Source organism: Miniopterus schreibersii (assembly GCF_964146895.1).
Source record: "Miniopterus schreibersii genome assembly, chromosome: 18".
NCBI lineage: Eukaryota > Metazoa > Chordata > Mammalia > Chiroptera > Miniopteridae > Miniopterus > Miniopterus schreibersii.
The window spans coordinates 29,852,574-29,868,584 of record NC_138121.1 but is presented as its reverse complement, the minus strand read 5'-3'; the positions used below and the strand labels follow the sequence as shown (position 1 = coordinate 29,868,584).

The following is a 16,011-nucleotide window of genomic DNA, read 5'->3' as shown; positions in this document are numbered from 1 at the left end:
ATAGACGCCCTTTATCAAGTTTTGTGAATTCTCTTTTATTCCTAATTTTTATCACAAATCTGAATTGGACTTTATCAACTGCAGGAGTACCTCTTTGCTTAATTGTGCTTCACAGATGTTGCATTTTTTACATATTGAAGGCAAGATCCTCCACCATCAAAAAGATCACGACTCACTTTATTGGGATACTAGCTTTATTGTGGTGGTTCGGAACTGATTTGCCAATATCTTTGAGGTATGCCTGTACTTTTTTTTATTTTATTTTTATTGATTGATTGATTTTTAGAGAGAGAAACATTGATTTTGTTGTTCCATTATCTATGCATTCATTGGTTGATTCTTGTATATGCCCTGACCAGGGATCAAACCTGCAACTTTGGTGTATTGGGACGATGCTCTAAACAACTGAGCTTCCCAGCCAGGGCTGCCAGTACTTTTTATTGCATTTATTAAAGTGACCGTGTGTTTTCTTTTGTCCTTTGTTCTATTAATATAGTATGTTACATTAATTGATTTTCAGTTGTTAAGCCAACCTTGCATTTTTAAGATGAATTCCTCTTGGTCATGGTATAATCCTTTATATATGTTGCTAGGTTCAAGTTGCTAATATTATATTGAGGATTTTTGCATATTTACTTGTGAAGGCTATTGGTCTGTCATTTTGTTTTCTTGTGACGTCTTTCTCTGGTTTTGGATTAGGGTGATATTAACCTCATAGAATGAGCTGGGGAGTGTTACCTCCTCTATTTTCTCATCTATTTCCTTTTGAGGGGATAATTTATGGCCCTTTATGGGTGGCTGGGAATAGTTCTCTATTCTCTTCTCAAGCCTAATTCTTTGCAGAGATGTCTTAGGATTTATGCCTGGCAGCTCAGTGTCATTGGATACATCCAGGTCCATTTACTGGTATATGCGGCTCAAAGTGGGGCAGGTGCCTGGCATCCCTGAGACACCTTATCTTACCACATCGGGCACTCACATCTGCAGGTGGACTCTCAGAGCTCCCCTGCTCACCTAGCAGCTGGGATACCTGGCTTTAGGGTGCTTCTCTCTTCCTTTCTTTTAACAGAGCAGCCACGAACCAAAAGGTACGCGAGCAGGTGCGCCTGGAACTGAGCTTTGTGAACTCACATCTGCAGATGCTCAAGGAGGAGCTGGAGGGGCTCAACATCTCGGTGGGAGTCTATCAGAGCACAGAGTAAGTGAGGGTAATGCTTCTTCCAGGTACTTCCTGAGCCTCGGAACGTACCACATCAGGGATGGCGCACAGCTAGCCCCAGGGGTATGACAATCCCCACTTTGGGCAGCAAGGAAATGATTAGGTTTGGGGTTGAGCAAGGTGCCCGGGATGAACACCTGGAGAGTTGGACAAAAGAACATTTACTTGTCTTGGGACCCTTGGAACATATTTTTATGGGAGAGCTGCGTGGCTGGGTCCAGGCAAGGAGACGTGAGCTGGGTGGCTCGGCCATAAAGATGCCCTGGAAGGTCTTCTGTGATTGGCTCTGAGACCGACCTGCCAGGTGGGGCGCAAGTGGCCCTGTCTTCATCCATTTCAACCTCCTTGCCAGGCACAGGGCCTGACTCTGGATCACTTTGTGTATAGAATGCAACAATGTCTAAACTGCCTTTTATACCAACAATTAGGGGACTCATGCCAGTTCCCTGAGGAGAAAGTGCAACTGAGACACTTCAGAAATGTCCCCCATTAAATATTTGAGGGATGGATGTTCTAATTCAGAGGCGTCCCAAAGGGAGTGTTTGTGGGAGGCGAGGTTTTGAGGTATAGCCTTCAGAAAAGCTCAGGGAGTCTCCCACCCCTACCCCAATGTGGGAAATGTCCGTCTTTAAGGAGAAATAACTTAAGAAGCTCCAAAGGAGAGTTTGCCCACTTTCTGCATGGGGAAGTGAGACTTTTCCAAAGGTAGGGGAGCCCCTGGGGAAACTCAGTCAGAAAACCGTTCCCTGGATTAACAGAAGGATGGCATTTGAGCACCTTGAGTCATCTTTGGAATGTGCTTTTCCTGATTGTCCCCAGTCCTCTGCATGGCACGGGCGTGTTTCTCAGAGCGGGAGGAAGAGCACTAGCCCGTGAAACCTGCAAAACCTCTGCTCTTCCTTCTGCGCCCTGTGCCCTGGCTCACTCAGCTGTGGGCCCCTGGTGCAGCTTTGGACACCTACTCAGAACCATGCGAGGTTTCTCCCAGCCTACACTCTGGTATTAAATTCCAGGGTTTTGCCCCAAAGGTCCAAGTTCCTCAAGGAGGCAAGGCAGGGCCAAACTTTGGTGATAAATGGAGGATGTTTCCTATTCCCACTTGTTGTACTGAAGCTCAGGGATGTCCATTACGAAGGCCTCCCACAGAGACATGCAATCAAGGCCCCAGTGTGATCACAGTGTGGCTCTAAAGTGGCCAGTTGTCCCTGGGCCATTGGGAAGAGGGGAGAGAGGTGCACATTCATAATGCCACCTTGCATTTGAACCGGCTCCCTTCCTGTTTTCAAAGCAGATTGCTTGTTTCTTAGCACAGTTGGTCTTTAAGCACTTCTGTGAGGTGGGCAAGGAAGAAACAATCTCACTGTGCAGATGAGAAAACATAGGAAGGTAGGAGGTTAGCCCAGGAGTGGGGCTGGGGTGCCCTGGCCAGCGGGCCTTGGGACGTTGGCTGCTCCTGGACAGTCACAGGAAGAGCAGACCTTCCCTCCAGCCCTGTGTGGGGTGAGGACAGGAGGGCGCTGGGGACAGAGGAGAGCGGCCCTGCCCGTCTTCATCTCCTTCCGGCAGGGTCCAGCTTTCCCTGCAGACTTTGGGGAAACCACACACCCCTGTTGGATCTCACCTGCTTTGAGCACAGCCCCCTTGTTTTCTCTCCACCACAGAGGCAGGTTCAGCTTACAGCTGCATTGTCCACTCGCCCTGCTCAGCATTCCTGGCCTTCTCCCCTGGCCAGGCTGAGCAGCCCCAGGAGGTCTCCTGTTACAGGTCAGGGAGCTAAATCCCTGTTTGCAGAATACAGCCTGAGCCAGGTTCACTTCCTGTTGGCCCTGCCCCTAAGAACTAGACTCAGGGCGCACTCCCAGGGCAGCCTGTGGGGTGACCAAGTGGTCAGTGGGGGGAGAGGAGGTGGAGGGGAAGCAGCCAGCTAGGGCCTGACCCTCGGCTGGGAGTTAGGAGCACTTAGTTGTCAGGTGGAGCCTCTGCCCTGAAGGCCTCGTGCAGGTGATGAGACACCTACAGAGATACACTCCAAGGAGGAGGCAACTGAGAGCCCAGGGTTGGAGGGCTGCAGGAGAGGTGGGACCAGGCACAGGCCCTGGATCATGGTATGTTCTCAGCACAGTTACTGAAGGAAGAGTTGAGATTGGAGAGATACATTGACCGAGATGGTGGTAGACCCTTGTGTGTTAGGCCGGGGCGGGGACCAGTTTTAGAACAGAGGCAGGGATATGACCAGAGTCAACTTCATAGAAAATGAACTGGTTTGCAGGGTCGGTGTGAGGAGGGAGTGGGGACCTGGGCTGGGCTACTGTGGGAGACTGTGGGTGCAGAGTGGCCAATATAGGGATGCTCATAATCCTTGCTGTGCTTTTTGTAGGGAGACGTTTAAAATCCCGCTGATTCCACTTGGTCTGAAGGAAACCAAGGATGTTGACTTTTCAGTTGTTCTCAAGGTAAATCTCAAAGCAATGGGAACTGGACTCACCGCTTAAGAAAAAAATATAGAAATTTAGTATCCCTTACAAGTGGCCTTAGGCTCAATGGGTCAAACGTCAGCTGGTTTCCGCAGGTGAGCCTGAGCCCCCTCGCCAGGGCAGGTGGCACAGAGAGCCTGGGGCAGTCCTCTGGCATTCTTAGTCGAGCTGAGGCTCCTCCTTGCCTGGGCCAAGGGGTTGAAACCCTCACAGGCCCGCCCAGAAGGCCAAGTCAGAGAGGGTCGGTGGTGGGCATGCTTTGGAATTTAAAATTGTATCCTATTTTAGTATCTTTTTTCTTAAATTTTGTCACTCATATAGGCCATATTTTTTTGAAGAATAGCTAAATATTTTCCCTAAACATTTTATTGCGAAAATTTCTAAACTTAGAATTTTACAGCAAACTCCTGTATATTCACTACCTAGATTCTGCCATGAACATTTGACTACAGTTACTTTATCACAGATTTATCCATCTGCATCCCTGTGTCTGTCTACCAACCCTTCTTATTTTTTGGTGCATTTCAAAGTAAATCAGAGATGCTGGTTCACTATCCTTAAATACGTGACTAACTAGAGTTTATGGCTGTTGTTTCCCCCCATTCAATTCCTGGGGATCTGGCCTCCTCTCTCTGTGTATGTGTCTGTCTGTCTCCCTCCCTCCCTCCCTTTTCCCTCCCTTTCTCCTTTTCTTCTTTCTCCTTTTTAATAAAATAATTGCTTTATTGAGATATAAATTACATCTTACAAGTGAACAGCATCTGGCCTCCTCATAACTGTGTGTGACTCTGGCAGGCAGCCGGCACTTGTAGGCCCACCTGTGCCTGTTACTGAGCCAGATGCTGGTGGAGTCTCAGGTCCTGCCTGCTGGGCTCAGGTGGGAAATCAGGTTTCTTTTCGTAGGAATCCTGTTAGTTGACTCATTTTGGACTACTTTCAGTTTAGAAAAGAAAAAAATTATCATAGTATTTTGGGCACTGTAGAATCCGTCCTTTTAAAAGCAATCGGTAAATGCTTTGAACGCTTCTGCACTTGGTTTTCTGGAGCAGAGACTGAGTCGCTTGCCATAAGCCCTTTCACCCAGGGCCTTTTTGCCTGTAGCCTTGTTTGAATCTTGGTGCCGGTCCCTGTGAGCTTGGGGTCTATTTTGGAGTCTGAGAATGACGTTGGTGACCTTGCGGGACCCAGGATCACTAGAGGTTGGATTTTCTGAGTAGAAAACAATCCAGGAAACACAGTTTTATGCCAACTTTTTATAGGCTTCTTGAACTTTTAGATGTGATATTGTCACAGGTCTGTGGAAATGTCTTCAGTTGCTTTTGTAGAATAATTTTCTTAAGATTTAATTTGTTGCTCGGTGCCAGAGCTTCAAGAGTGTAGGCATTTTAAAGGGAGATTCAGAGAAACTTGGGAATTTTATGGGCATCTCTAAGGATTTGAACGTGTCACGTGCTGAATTCCACATTAAAGCCAATGAAAAAAAATCACATGGTGTGGGCATGGCCAACGGCTGTTCAGCTGAGGCTTCCAACCATGTCATTTTAGCCTAAATGGGACCCTACAAATGTCAGTCATACGAAAATGAGAACGTTTGGGGACATTCTGTTTTCTCCCTTCCACGTTTGTGCCTCAGAGTAACAGACAGGTGCTACAGAGGGGTTTGCCTGACTTCACTAGGGCAGGTCAGATTGTCTTTCAAATCTGACCCATGTGTCTGTGTGGCATTTAATGGTCAGTAAAGCCTCACAGTGTGATTTGGTTTTATTTGAAATAAATGAACTTTAAGGTGGCCTCATTAAAAAGCACCATCAAAATACATTCCCTTTCCAGAGAATTCAGGTGGTTGTTTTTGCTTTTAAACAGAGCTTTATTTATTTTTTTGATTAAGAACAGTATTCCAAAACATTGAGAAAATACCAAGACATGCAGAGGTCCCTCACAACCCACCACCTCTTGATTTTTGTGAAACCAAGGCAAAAGCGATACCTTATAGTTTGCATTTCTTTGATCAGAAGTAGAGTTGAATACATTTTTATGTATGTTTAAGTGGCTCTTACATGTCTCCTTTTCAAAGTGACTGTTTCTGTCCTTTGTCTGCTTTCCATAGTGTTGCTCTTATTACATAAAACAGGTTTTTTTTAAAGGTGTGCAGGATAATAACCCTTGGTGTTACGTATTGCAAATATTTCAGTATATTCTTTCCTTTAACTTTTGTTATATAAGCAATAACCAGTTTAAAAATTGTGTGTATACATACAGATTTTATGTTAAAGCTATCAGTTTTTCTCTTTGCAGTTCTGCCTTGCTGACATCTTCAGAAAGGCATTCTCTGTTCCGAGATGTTATAAATATTTTGCTATTGTTTTTTTTTTAATTTTAAACTTTTATTTTTGTTTAAAATATTACAGATATCCCTTTTTCTCCCCAATGACCCGTTTCTTTTTTCTTTTGGTTAAATATATCTTTATTGATTTCAGAGAGAGGAAGGGAGAGGGAGAGAGAGAGAAAGAAACATCAATGATGAGAGTCATTGATCGGTTTTGCCTCCTGCATGCCCCCTTACTAGGGATCTGTCCCGCAACCCGGGCATGTGCCCTGACTGGAAGCGAACACCAATCTCCTGGGTCCTAGGTCGATGCTACACTGCTGAGCCACACCCAGCTGGGCTGTTTAAAATTCTTAACTTCAAATCTTTAATCTGTCTGGAATTTGTTTTGGGGTAAAATGTGAGGTGTAAGGCTTTAACTTTTTGTTTTCACCAAACAGGCAGCCAGTTTCCCCTGAACTATGTCTAAAGAGCCCATCTGTGGTGCTGGGTGGTGTCTGTTTCCCTCCTTCCCCTCAACCCCCCAGCACCCCACCCTCCTCCATCCTGCTCTGTGCCAGGGAGGCAGCAACAGGCTCCCGCTCTGTGGTTTCCTATTGGGTGTGGCCATGGGAGAGGAACACCAGCAGAAGATGAGAGGGTAGGAGGAGAGGGAAGTTGGGCATTTATTCCCAGCTCCCGCAACTGGCTTCCTTTTGCATTCCCGTAGGGTAGGTCCTGATGGCTGTGCAGAACCCACCTCGGGGAGCCACTTCTCCAGGTTTCCGAAGCTCCTTCTCCCCCTTGACCCTTTAGCTCTGGCGTTCTAATGGCCCCGGAGATCCCACACCATCCACACCACTTAAACTTTTTAGCCAATCTACTGAATCCTTAAACTCACCCTTCGTGTGGGCCACCTTTTCCCTGCCTGGACCTGTTGGATGCTTCAGCCTTTCCCACTCCCTGGAATTCTGGCTTCAGGTTTTGAATCTGCTTCAGTCTGTTTCAGACCCGTATCTGCTTTTCATTGGCTGTCCACTTCTATCACTGCTTCATCCCTGTGTGTTCCAACAGTAAACAGAGCAAGCCTCCTTTATTACTATGCTTTTCAAAATGTTCTTAGCTTTTCTTTCATGTTTTCGCTTTCATACTTTGTCAAGTTTTCCAAAAATAGTACTTTGGGGCTTTGATTGAAATTTCATTAGAATCGTAGCCTAATTTGGACAAAATTGCACCTTATAGTGTTGCACGTTTTCATCCAATTGTTGATGTCAACCAACAGCAAGTTTACAGGGGCAGGAACCACACGTGTCTTATTGAAGTGATTTTATGATTTAAATGAAAGAATGACCTAACTAATGCCCTTCAGGAGAGTTTCATAGTTATCTGCTTAATTACATTATTTTTATCCCTATAGGAATACTGTGCTTTTATTGTTGTGAAAATTATTTTTTCCCCTGCTATATTTTTCTAACTGGTTATTGGCTGTATAAGAAAGGAAGACCATTGACTTCTATATGTTAACTTTTTAGCCAATCTACTGAATTCTTATTAGTTGGTGTCGTGAAGTTTTGTTAGTATACTATTATTTTGCAAAAAAAAATTACTGTTTCTTCCTTTCTAATATTTATATCTTATTTTCCTTAATTTCTTGGCCAGAGAGCTTTCAGAATTATGCTAATTATGCTAAGTAATAGCAGATTCTTTTCCCTGATGGTTACAGTGGGTTTCAGCTATATATTTTTTATCTAATAAATATGTTTAATCTGTCCTAGTTTACTAAGTTAGGAATACATTAAGAATTTTTATCAAGATCCTTTTTTACTTCTGTGAGGTTAACCTAAGGTTTCTCTTTTAACTTCATATTTTAAGAGTAATTTCTCTCCTTTTAAGAAAGTTTTTGCTAATGTCCTCAGTGGAGGTTGACAGAACAACAGGCTGCTCTCTGAAGCATCACCTGGATGGTAGCCCTGGCCCTGCTCTCAGGGATGTCATCGGAGAAGCCCTAGTGAACTTTGTCCTTGAGATCACCTTCACTGTAATTAATGTCACTAATGGCATAATTAATAACATTTGAAAGCCATTTCAAATTTTACAAATCATCATTTTTTTGCTAGAGGAGCTGATTCCAAACATCAGCACTTTAAGTAGTCGTAAAGAAAATCTGTGACAGCATCATAAAACGAAAATAAAAATTGGGTAAAGGGACCAAGTTCAAAAATAGAAGTCTCTGCATAGTCTTGGGTCCAGCAAGACATCTTCTCAGGATTTATTCTGAGGAACTAATCAGAGGTGTGCACAGGGATGAGCGTCACAGTGTAGTGTTATCTTTAATTGCAAAACTTACAAATGACTTTAAGGTCCAACAAGAATGGGTGAAGGCTATCATGGTACCTATTGGCTAGCACATAGTAGGTGCTCAATTTATTTGTTGAATATAAATTGTACGTTCATTACGTTGGAGGATTATATAACCCTTAAAGCTCGTGTTATAGAATGCTTTATAGTATGTGAAAACATTTGTTTTATTACCAATTGAAAAAAAACAAAGCAAAGCTGTATATTCATACAATCCCATTTTTGTAAAATGAGGGCACGTGTGTGTGTGCAGATATGCATTGAACGGACAAAAAGCAGGAGGAGCTTTAATGTGGAAAGTGTGTAAAGAGAAACCTCACGGACACTTGGGAAACGTAATTGCGCAATCTCTCCTCATCTTTCTTGCAGCGAAGGAGAGCGAGCACTCACAGAGGATGTTATGCAGGAACGTGTTCTCCATCCCCCTGTACTGTTCTTGTTTTTCCCCTTAACACTTGCCATTGTCTAATATACCATGTAATTTACGTATTCGTTGTGCCTGTTACTGTCTGTACCCCTGCGAGAACATAAGCTCTCCCGGGCAGGATCTTTGTTTTTGTTCACTGATGTAGCCCAGGTGCTGTGGACGTGCCTGGCACGGGCGCGCTCCATCAGTGTGTGCCCTCTGACTGAGTGAGCTCACCGAGCGCTTGTCAGACGCTGGGCTCTGGGCCCGATAGGGGGTCTCGCTGGGGGGGCTTCATTTGTGGAAGTGCCAGAGCTGCTGTCACAAAGGTTCACATCGCAGGCCCTTGTAACAGTCCCCAGACACAAGTTTCTTTTTCCAGGAAGATCCTGTGCCCGGGTACTGAGGGCAGCCCAAAGGATGCACGTCTGAGCCCCTGAATATCTGTGACATTTACCAGAATCGTTTAATGTATAGATCGCTTCACTGTGTCACAAAGACATTTAAAAAGTAATAAATTCAGCTTTCCTTTTTACTGAAGCAACAAAAGCAAAGTTTTAAAATACACATAAACACAGAAAAATAAATCCCACCACTCAGAAAATCACCATAATGTAAGATCTCCCATAGGTTTCTGTGTGTTCTACATGTATTTTTAAAGTGAGCACATTAGAAGTTACTTTTATACCTCTTTATGGTTTTGAAAGACACCTTAGCTCCATTTTGTCTTATCCCATTTTTCTTACAGGATTTTATTGTGGAACATTACATTGAAGATAGCTACTTATATGAAGACGAAATAGCAGATCTTATGGATCTGAGACAGGTAGGGTTCTGCGTGCAGCAGGGAGGGGAGGATGGCTGCTGGGGCTCGTTTAGTCTTCAGAGTATCTCACTGTCGCACGTCAAACCTTATGGAACTGCAGGTGGTTGGAGGTGATGGGGCGGGGGCTGTCGGAATCATCTGTTCTGCTTGTCATATAAGCCCACAGAAGGGAAGAGACCAGCCCACACTCAGTTCATCCCAGCCCCTCCCATCCCTCCTAGAGTTCATGGTCTCAGTAGCAGGGTCCACGCTCCACAGGAGTAGCCTGTGAGAGCACCTTCCACCCTGTCTGCTCTGTGCTCACCCCTTCTCCCTGGGCCGTGGTCCCTTTCCTTTCAGGCTTGCCGGACACCCAGCCGAGACGAGGAGGGCGTTGAACTGCTCATGAGCTATTACCTCCAGCTGGGCTTTGTAGAGAGCCGATTCTTCCCGCCCACCCGGCAGATGGGGATCTTGTTTACGTGGTAGGTGCCTGGGGCAGGGACAGGGGCTGCCCCAGTTCAGACACAGCTTGGAGCCCGGGCACCACCGAGGCTCCTCTGCACTGCGGGCCCCTCTCTCTAGTTGTCCCCTTTATACAGGACGTGTAGATAAACTGGTGTTTATTTGTGAAGGGCACCCGAGGGGCGGAGGCTCCAGTAGACCTTGCCTTTTGCTTCTCAGAACAAGTGAGCCAAGAGAAGAGGCATTTTTTCATGCTCATTTTCTCGGGGAAGCGCTGGGGCTCTGAGGTGGAACTAACAAGAAGCAAGATTCTTGTCCCAGGTGGGGTGGGGGCTGGGAATCAGGTTTCATCCCAGCGACAAGGGCAAAGCAGAATATTTAAGAGGAGCGTTGCTGAAGTACTTTGGAGATGCGGCGCCTGCTCTGAGGGTGGGTGAGAGGAGACCAAGCCCCGATGGCAAGGATCCTATGCAGAGTTCAGTTACCCCCAGCAGGCCCACCCGCCGCCCACCCCGTGGGGGGAAAGGCAGCTGCTGCCAGCCGCCTGCCCTGGTGAAGGCACTGAGGGCGATTTCACCTCCGTCTTGAATTAAGGAGAAGCTCCACGCCTACCTGCTTGTTGATGTGTCAACTTTAAAACAAATCCTGAATCTTTTAGACTTTAGCAAGAATAATGAGGGATTTGTAATTTCTGTATTTCATTTAGGAGGAGCCTTTTATTTTTTACATGTGTATTTTAGAGCAGTTTTAGGCTCACAGCAAAACTGAAGGAAAGGTACGGAGATTTCCCATATACCTCCTGCCCCCACACACCAACGGCCTCCCCCAATATCAACATCCCCCACTAGAGAGGTACATCTATTTACTACAATTGGTACATTATCACCCAGAGCCCATAGTTTACGTTAGGGTTCGCTCTTGGCATTGTACATTCTGTATTGATGTGGATAAATGTATAATGAAAGTATCTACTATTATAATATGCGGAGTAGTTTCACTGCCCTGAAAAGTTTTTGTGCTCCACCTATTCGTCCCTCCCCCGTCTCCCTTCTGAAACCCTGGCAACCACTGATTCTTTTTCTGTCTCCGTTGTTTTGCTTTTTCTAGAATGTCATATAGTTGGAGTCGTACAGTATGTAGCCTTTTCAGATTGGCTTCTTTCACTTAGCAATATGCATTTAAAGTTCCTGCATGTCTTTTCACGGCTAGATAGCTCTTTTTTCCTTTTTAGTGCTGAATAATATTCCACTGTATGGATATACCACAGCTTGTTTATCCATTCACCTACTGAAATGAAATTTTGGTTGTGAAACCTTATTTTTGTGTGCTATTGTGCGTGTCTTCAGTATGATCAAGCCCATCATCTTGTTTGGAAATGAAAGCCTCATTGCATGTTCATCTTTGAATTTTTTCAAGAAATAAATGTTGCCCATTTTTCACCCCAAAATGGCATTAACTAGCCAAGCAATCTGTATGCTTACAACACATTTCTTTTAAAAGGTATGACTCCCTCACCGGGGTCCCAGTCAGCCAACAGAATTTGTTACTGGAGAAAGCCAGCATTCTCTTTAACATTGGAGCCCTCTACACACAGATCGGGACCCGGTGCAATCGGCAGATGCAAGATGGGCTGGAGAGTGCGGTGGACGCATTTCAGAGAGCCGCAGGTGGGTCTCCGAGAGGGCTGCTGGGATAGAGTCCTGGTACCCCAGCTGAAGTGGGTCTGCGGGTCCTCCCCAGGCCCACGCTTGGTCTCACAGGCCTGAAAGGGCCAGACCAGTTTCCAGCACTGGTGTAATTTCCCACCAAGGGACTGACTTAGTGGTTTAAACCATGTTGGCTCAGTCTGAGTCTGGGTTATGGCTCATGTACATAGTGAATCCTGTGGTTAATGATTAATCTTTTCCAAATGAGTGGCCCCAAGGATGGCAGTGAATGAAGTGTTCCTATGTGCACTGTACTGAAGAACAGAGTAAATTTTCCCGAGTAGTGAAAATGTAGGCTTTTTAAAAACCAAGTGTGCCTCATTGGTGCCCATTACTATTTATGCCTTTATATATTTCTATGAAGCCTGTCCACTTAAGGTTGCTCCTCTTGGCTCTTTGTTAAGTGACACTTAGCACCAACCTATGGAGGACCAGGGATCAGAGGCCTCGTGCAGTGGCTAGGCCTAGGGTGGGTGTCCACGGGCCCTGCCTTACTCCTCTCTAACAGAGCCTGTGTCTGGCACACTCAGGATGAACCAATATGCTAATATTCCATGTAGGAATCCATTTCTTTCACGGTAAATCCTTTCCTGGACTCATCATTCTGAGTATCTTGAGCAGGTGTACTTTGTGACCTGTCTCTGAGATTATAGATATGGACAAAACGCAGCTTGAGAACAGAGTGGAGGAACCTAGGGGGGAGCAGACAGCCTGCGGCAGTTTGCCATCCTTCTGCAGAGCAGTCTATGCTTTGCAGCAAAACCAGAGGAACCAGTCAGATGGGATTCGTGGTGGAGATTTTATTTTAGCTCCAGGTTGATGTCTGTTTATGTTGTAACAGTTAATTTTCTAAAGCATAAAAAAAAGGAAGCTGAGTGCTACAGCATGAAAATTTCCTTTGGAATGGGCTGAGCTGATTTTTCCTGGGGTCCTGGGCAAAAGCCCTGAATTTCTGAATGACCTAGGTGTTAAGTGTGAGTGTCTCGCCTGAGAGCCCCTCAGTCGTTCTGCCTGCCTTCTGCTTCACCTTTCTCTGATTCCTGGTCACGTTTGAAATTTCTCACGATTGTCCCAGGAGAGACAGGAATGGATGGGAGCAGGCTGGTTTTCTTTCTTTTCTTTTAGTAAGTCTTTGTTGATTTCAGAGAGAGGAAGGGAGAGAGAGAGAAACATCAATGATGAGAGAGTCATTGATCGGCTGCCTCCTGCACGCCTCCAACTGGTGATCGAGCCCACAACCTGGGCTTGTGCCTTGACTGGGACCCAAACCGTGATCTCCAGGATCCTAGGTCGATGCTCAACCACTGAGCCATGCCAGCTGGGCTGATTTTCTTTCTTGATATAGATGTAAATGTTTTGGAAGAGAGTCCTATCTTTTTTTAAACTATGGTAAAAGATACACAACAAAATTACCATTTTACCCACTTTTAAGAGTCCAGTTCATTGGCATTAAGTACATTCGCACTGGTGTACAGCTACCTCCAGGGGTTTTCATCATCCCAACTGAAACTCTGTTCCTATTAAACAGTAACTGCATTCCCTGCTCTCTGCCCCAACCCATGGCAAACACCATTCTACTTTTTGTCTCTATGAATTCCAGACTATTCCAGATAACTCATCTCGGTGGAATCATACAACATTTGTCCTTGTGATTAGCTTATTTCACTTAGCATAATGCCTTCTTCCATATTTTAGCATGTGTCAGAATTTCCCTCCTTTCTAAGGCTGAAAAACATTCCATTGTGTGTTTATACCACGTTTCATTTACACATTAATCCGTCAATGGACATTTAAGTAGTTTCTGCCCTTTAGCTATTATAAATAATGCTGCCATGAACATTATTGCACAACTACCAGTTTAAGTCCCTGCTTTCCATTCTTTGGTGTGTATCCCTAGCAGTGGAATTGCTGGATCTTATGGTAATTGAGAACCAGATTTTTTAAGATACTCTAGGATGCCAGTTTTATATTTTTGCTTCTGTCATTCTCTGTATTTCTGAGCATCATGGTGAAATAAATATGATCCTAATTAATGTGCAAAAAATTTCCAATTGTAGGGGTTTTAAACTACCTGAAAGAGACATTTACTCACACACCGAGTTATGACATGAGCCCTGCCATGCTCAGTGTGCTGGTCAAAATGATGCTTGCACAGGCCCAAGAAAACGTGTTTGAGAAAATCTGCCTTCCTGGGATCCAGAATGAGTTCTTCATGCTGGTGAAGGTGGCTCAGGAGGCTGCCAAGGTAAGCCTGCCTGGTTCTGGTGACTTTCAGAGTGGGCAGGATGCACTGGTGCAGGCCCATTGGAAGCAGTGGGGGCTTCCCATGGCAGCTTGCCCATGACCTGGGCAGCATGCCCACACTGGCCAGAGTGCTGGCTTGTATTTTCTTGGCAAGTACTGGTGTTTCAGATATGGATCACTGATTCCATCTGTAGCTTAGCCTAAAAACCAGCATAATGACAGTTGCCTGATCTTCCTGTTATCTCTGACACCGACAGCATGAAGAACCCTTGGAGATGCTCCCAGATTCTAGAGCGTCCTCTGGCAGGGGCTGCTTCAGAGAAGAAAGGGTTCTTTTTCTGCAGCCTGGGTGCATGAGGGCTTCTGTGCCAGGCTCCCCCTTCCCAACATCCCTTCTGTTGCAGGTGGAAGAGGTCTATCAGCAGCTGCACGCGGCCATGAGCCAGGCACCAGTGAAGGAGAACATCCCCTACTCCTGGGCCAGGGTGGCGTGTGTGAAGGCGCACCACTATGGAGCCCTGGCCCACTACTTTGTAGCCACTCTCCTCATCGACCACCAGTGTAAGGCTTGGGGCTCGGGCTCTGGGCTTTGGTCAGGGTTGTGGTTTTCTTGCCTCCGGGAGATTCTGAGCTGAGATTCAGGGCTGTCTGCCTGCCCTGGACAGAGGGTGGGAAGTACACATTGACCCAAGCAGCTGTCACATAGGCCAGGGTGGGATTAGGCGTTCATGTTTCCACTGTGGGAGGAAAAGGGGAAGCACTAATTCTGCCTGGATTGGAGCAGACAGTGGCATGGAGATCTAGAACAGACCAAGATGAGGGCTGGGAGGCATTTGCCTCAGGCACAAAATCTAAGGGAATGCCCCAAAGCTCAGTAATCAAGATAAAATTTTAATGTCACATTTTCAATGAATCAAAAGTAATGCAAAAAAGTTCCATGGTGATTAATTTTTTTAAATTGATTTTAGAGAGGAAGAGGGAGGGAGAGAGAGAAATATTGATGTGAGAGAGACACACTGACTGATTGCTGCTGGCTGCCTCCCGCTTGCACCCCGACTGGGGCGGGGAGCAAACCTGTAACCCAGGTACATGCCCTTGACCAGGAATCAAACCTGTAACCCTTTGGTGTGTGGGCTGATGCTCTAACCACTGAGCAACACCAGCCAGGGTGTGATCAATTTTTTAAAATTGATTTTAGAGGGAGAGGAAGGGAGAGGGGGGGAGAGAGAGAGAGAAACATCGATGTGAGAATGAAACATTGATCGGTTTCCTCAAGCACATGCCCCAACCTAGGATCGAACCTGCAGCCTGGGTATGTGCCCTGACCGAGAATCAACCCATGTCCTTTTAGTGTACTGAACAATGCTCCTACCCAGCCACACCAGCCAGGGGTGATCAGAATTTTAAATAAAGATGGGGAGCCCTGGCTAGTGTGGCTCAGTTGGTTGGAGCATCCTATGCACCAAAGGGTCTGGGGTTTGATTCCCAGTCAGGGCACATACCAGGTAGCAGGTTTGATTCCCAGTCGCAGTGCGTACTAGAGGCTACCAATCAATGTTTCTCTCTCTCCCTTCCTGTCTAAATAAAGAAATAAATAAGTAAAGACAGGGATTGGTAACAATGCTATGCTGAGTCACATTGGAGCCCAAAGCAAAAAGTAGTTTTGATTTTTTTTTTTACATGGGTTTTTTGCATTGAAACTTGTGTTAAACTATTGTGTACCTTGACTGTTGAGATTTTGGAACTCCCTTCAGTTCCCAGCTGGAGGTGAGTGTGTCTCTCTCCTCACCCTTGTCTTGGCTCTGATCTCAGGTCGGGTGGGAATGTTGTAATTAGTGCTAATCAAGGCAGCCTCCAGCATACTGAGAAGGATAACCTCTGGAGCCAGCCTCCCTGGGTTCACATCTTAGCTCTGCCGTTTACTGGCTGTGATCTTGGACGAGTTACTTAGCTGCCCTGTGCCTAAGTTTTCTCATCTCTAAAATGGAGATATGAAGGGAACCTATCTCGTAGGGCTGTTCTGAAAACA

General features: G+C 45.6%; 1 protein-coding gene across 1 annotated transcript in view; it reads left to right on the top strand.

The window, feature by feature from the left end:
- Positions 1-16,011, top strand: part of RHPN2 (rhophilin Rho GTPase binding protein 2) — a 52,279-nt gene that overhangs the window by 23,764 nt on the left and 12,504 nt on the right. The window contains exons 3-9 of the mRNA XM_081119705.1: positions 1,070-1,198; positions 3,597-3,672; positions 9,511-9,588; positions 9,928-10,052; positions 11,533-11,699; positions 13,796-13,983; positions 14,387-14,543. Coding sequence (XP_080975831.1) covers positions 1,070-1,198; positions 3,597-3,672; positions 9,511-9,588; positions 9,928-10,052; positions 11,533-11,699; positions 13,796-13,983; positions 14,387-14,543 — 920 coding nt within the window. The remainder of the gene's footprint in view (positions 1-1,069; positions 1,199-3,596; positions 3,673-9,510; positions 9,589-9,927; positions 10,053-11,532; positions 11,700-13,795; positions 13,984-14,386; positions 14,544-16,011) is intronic.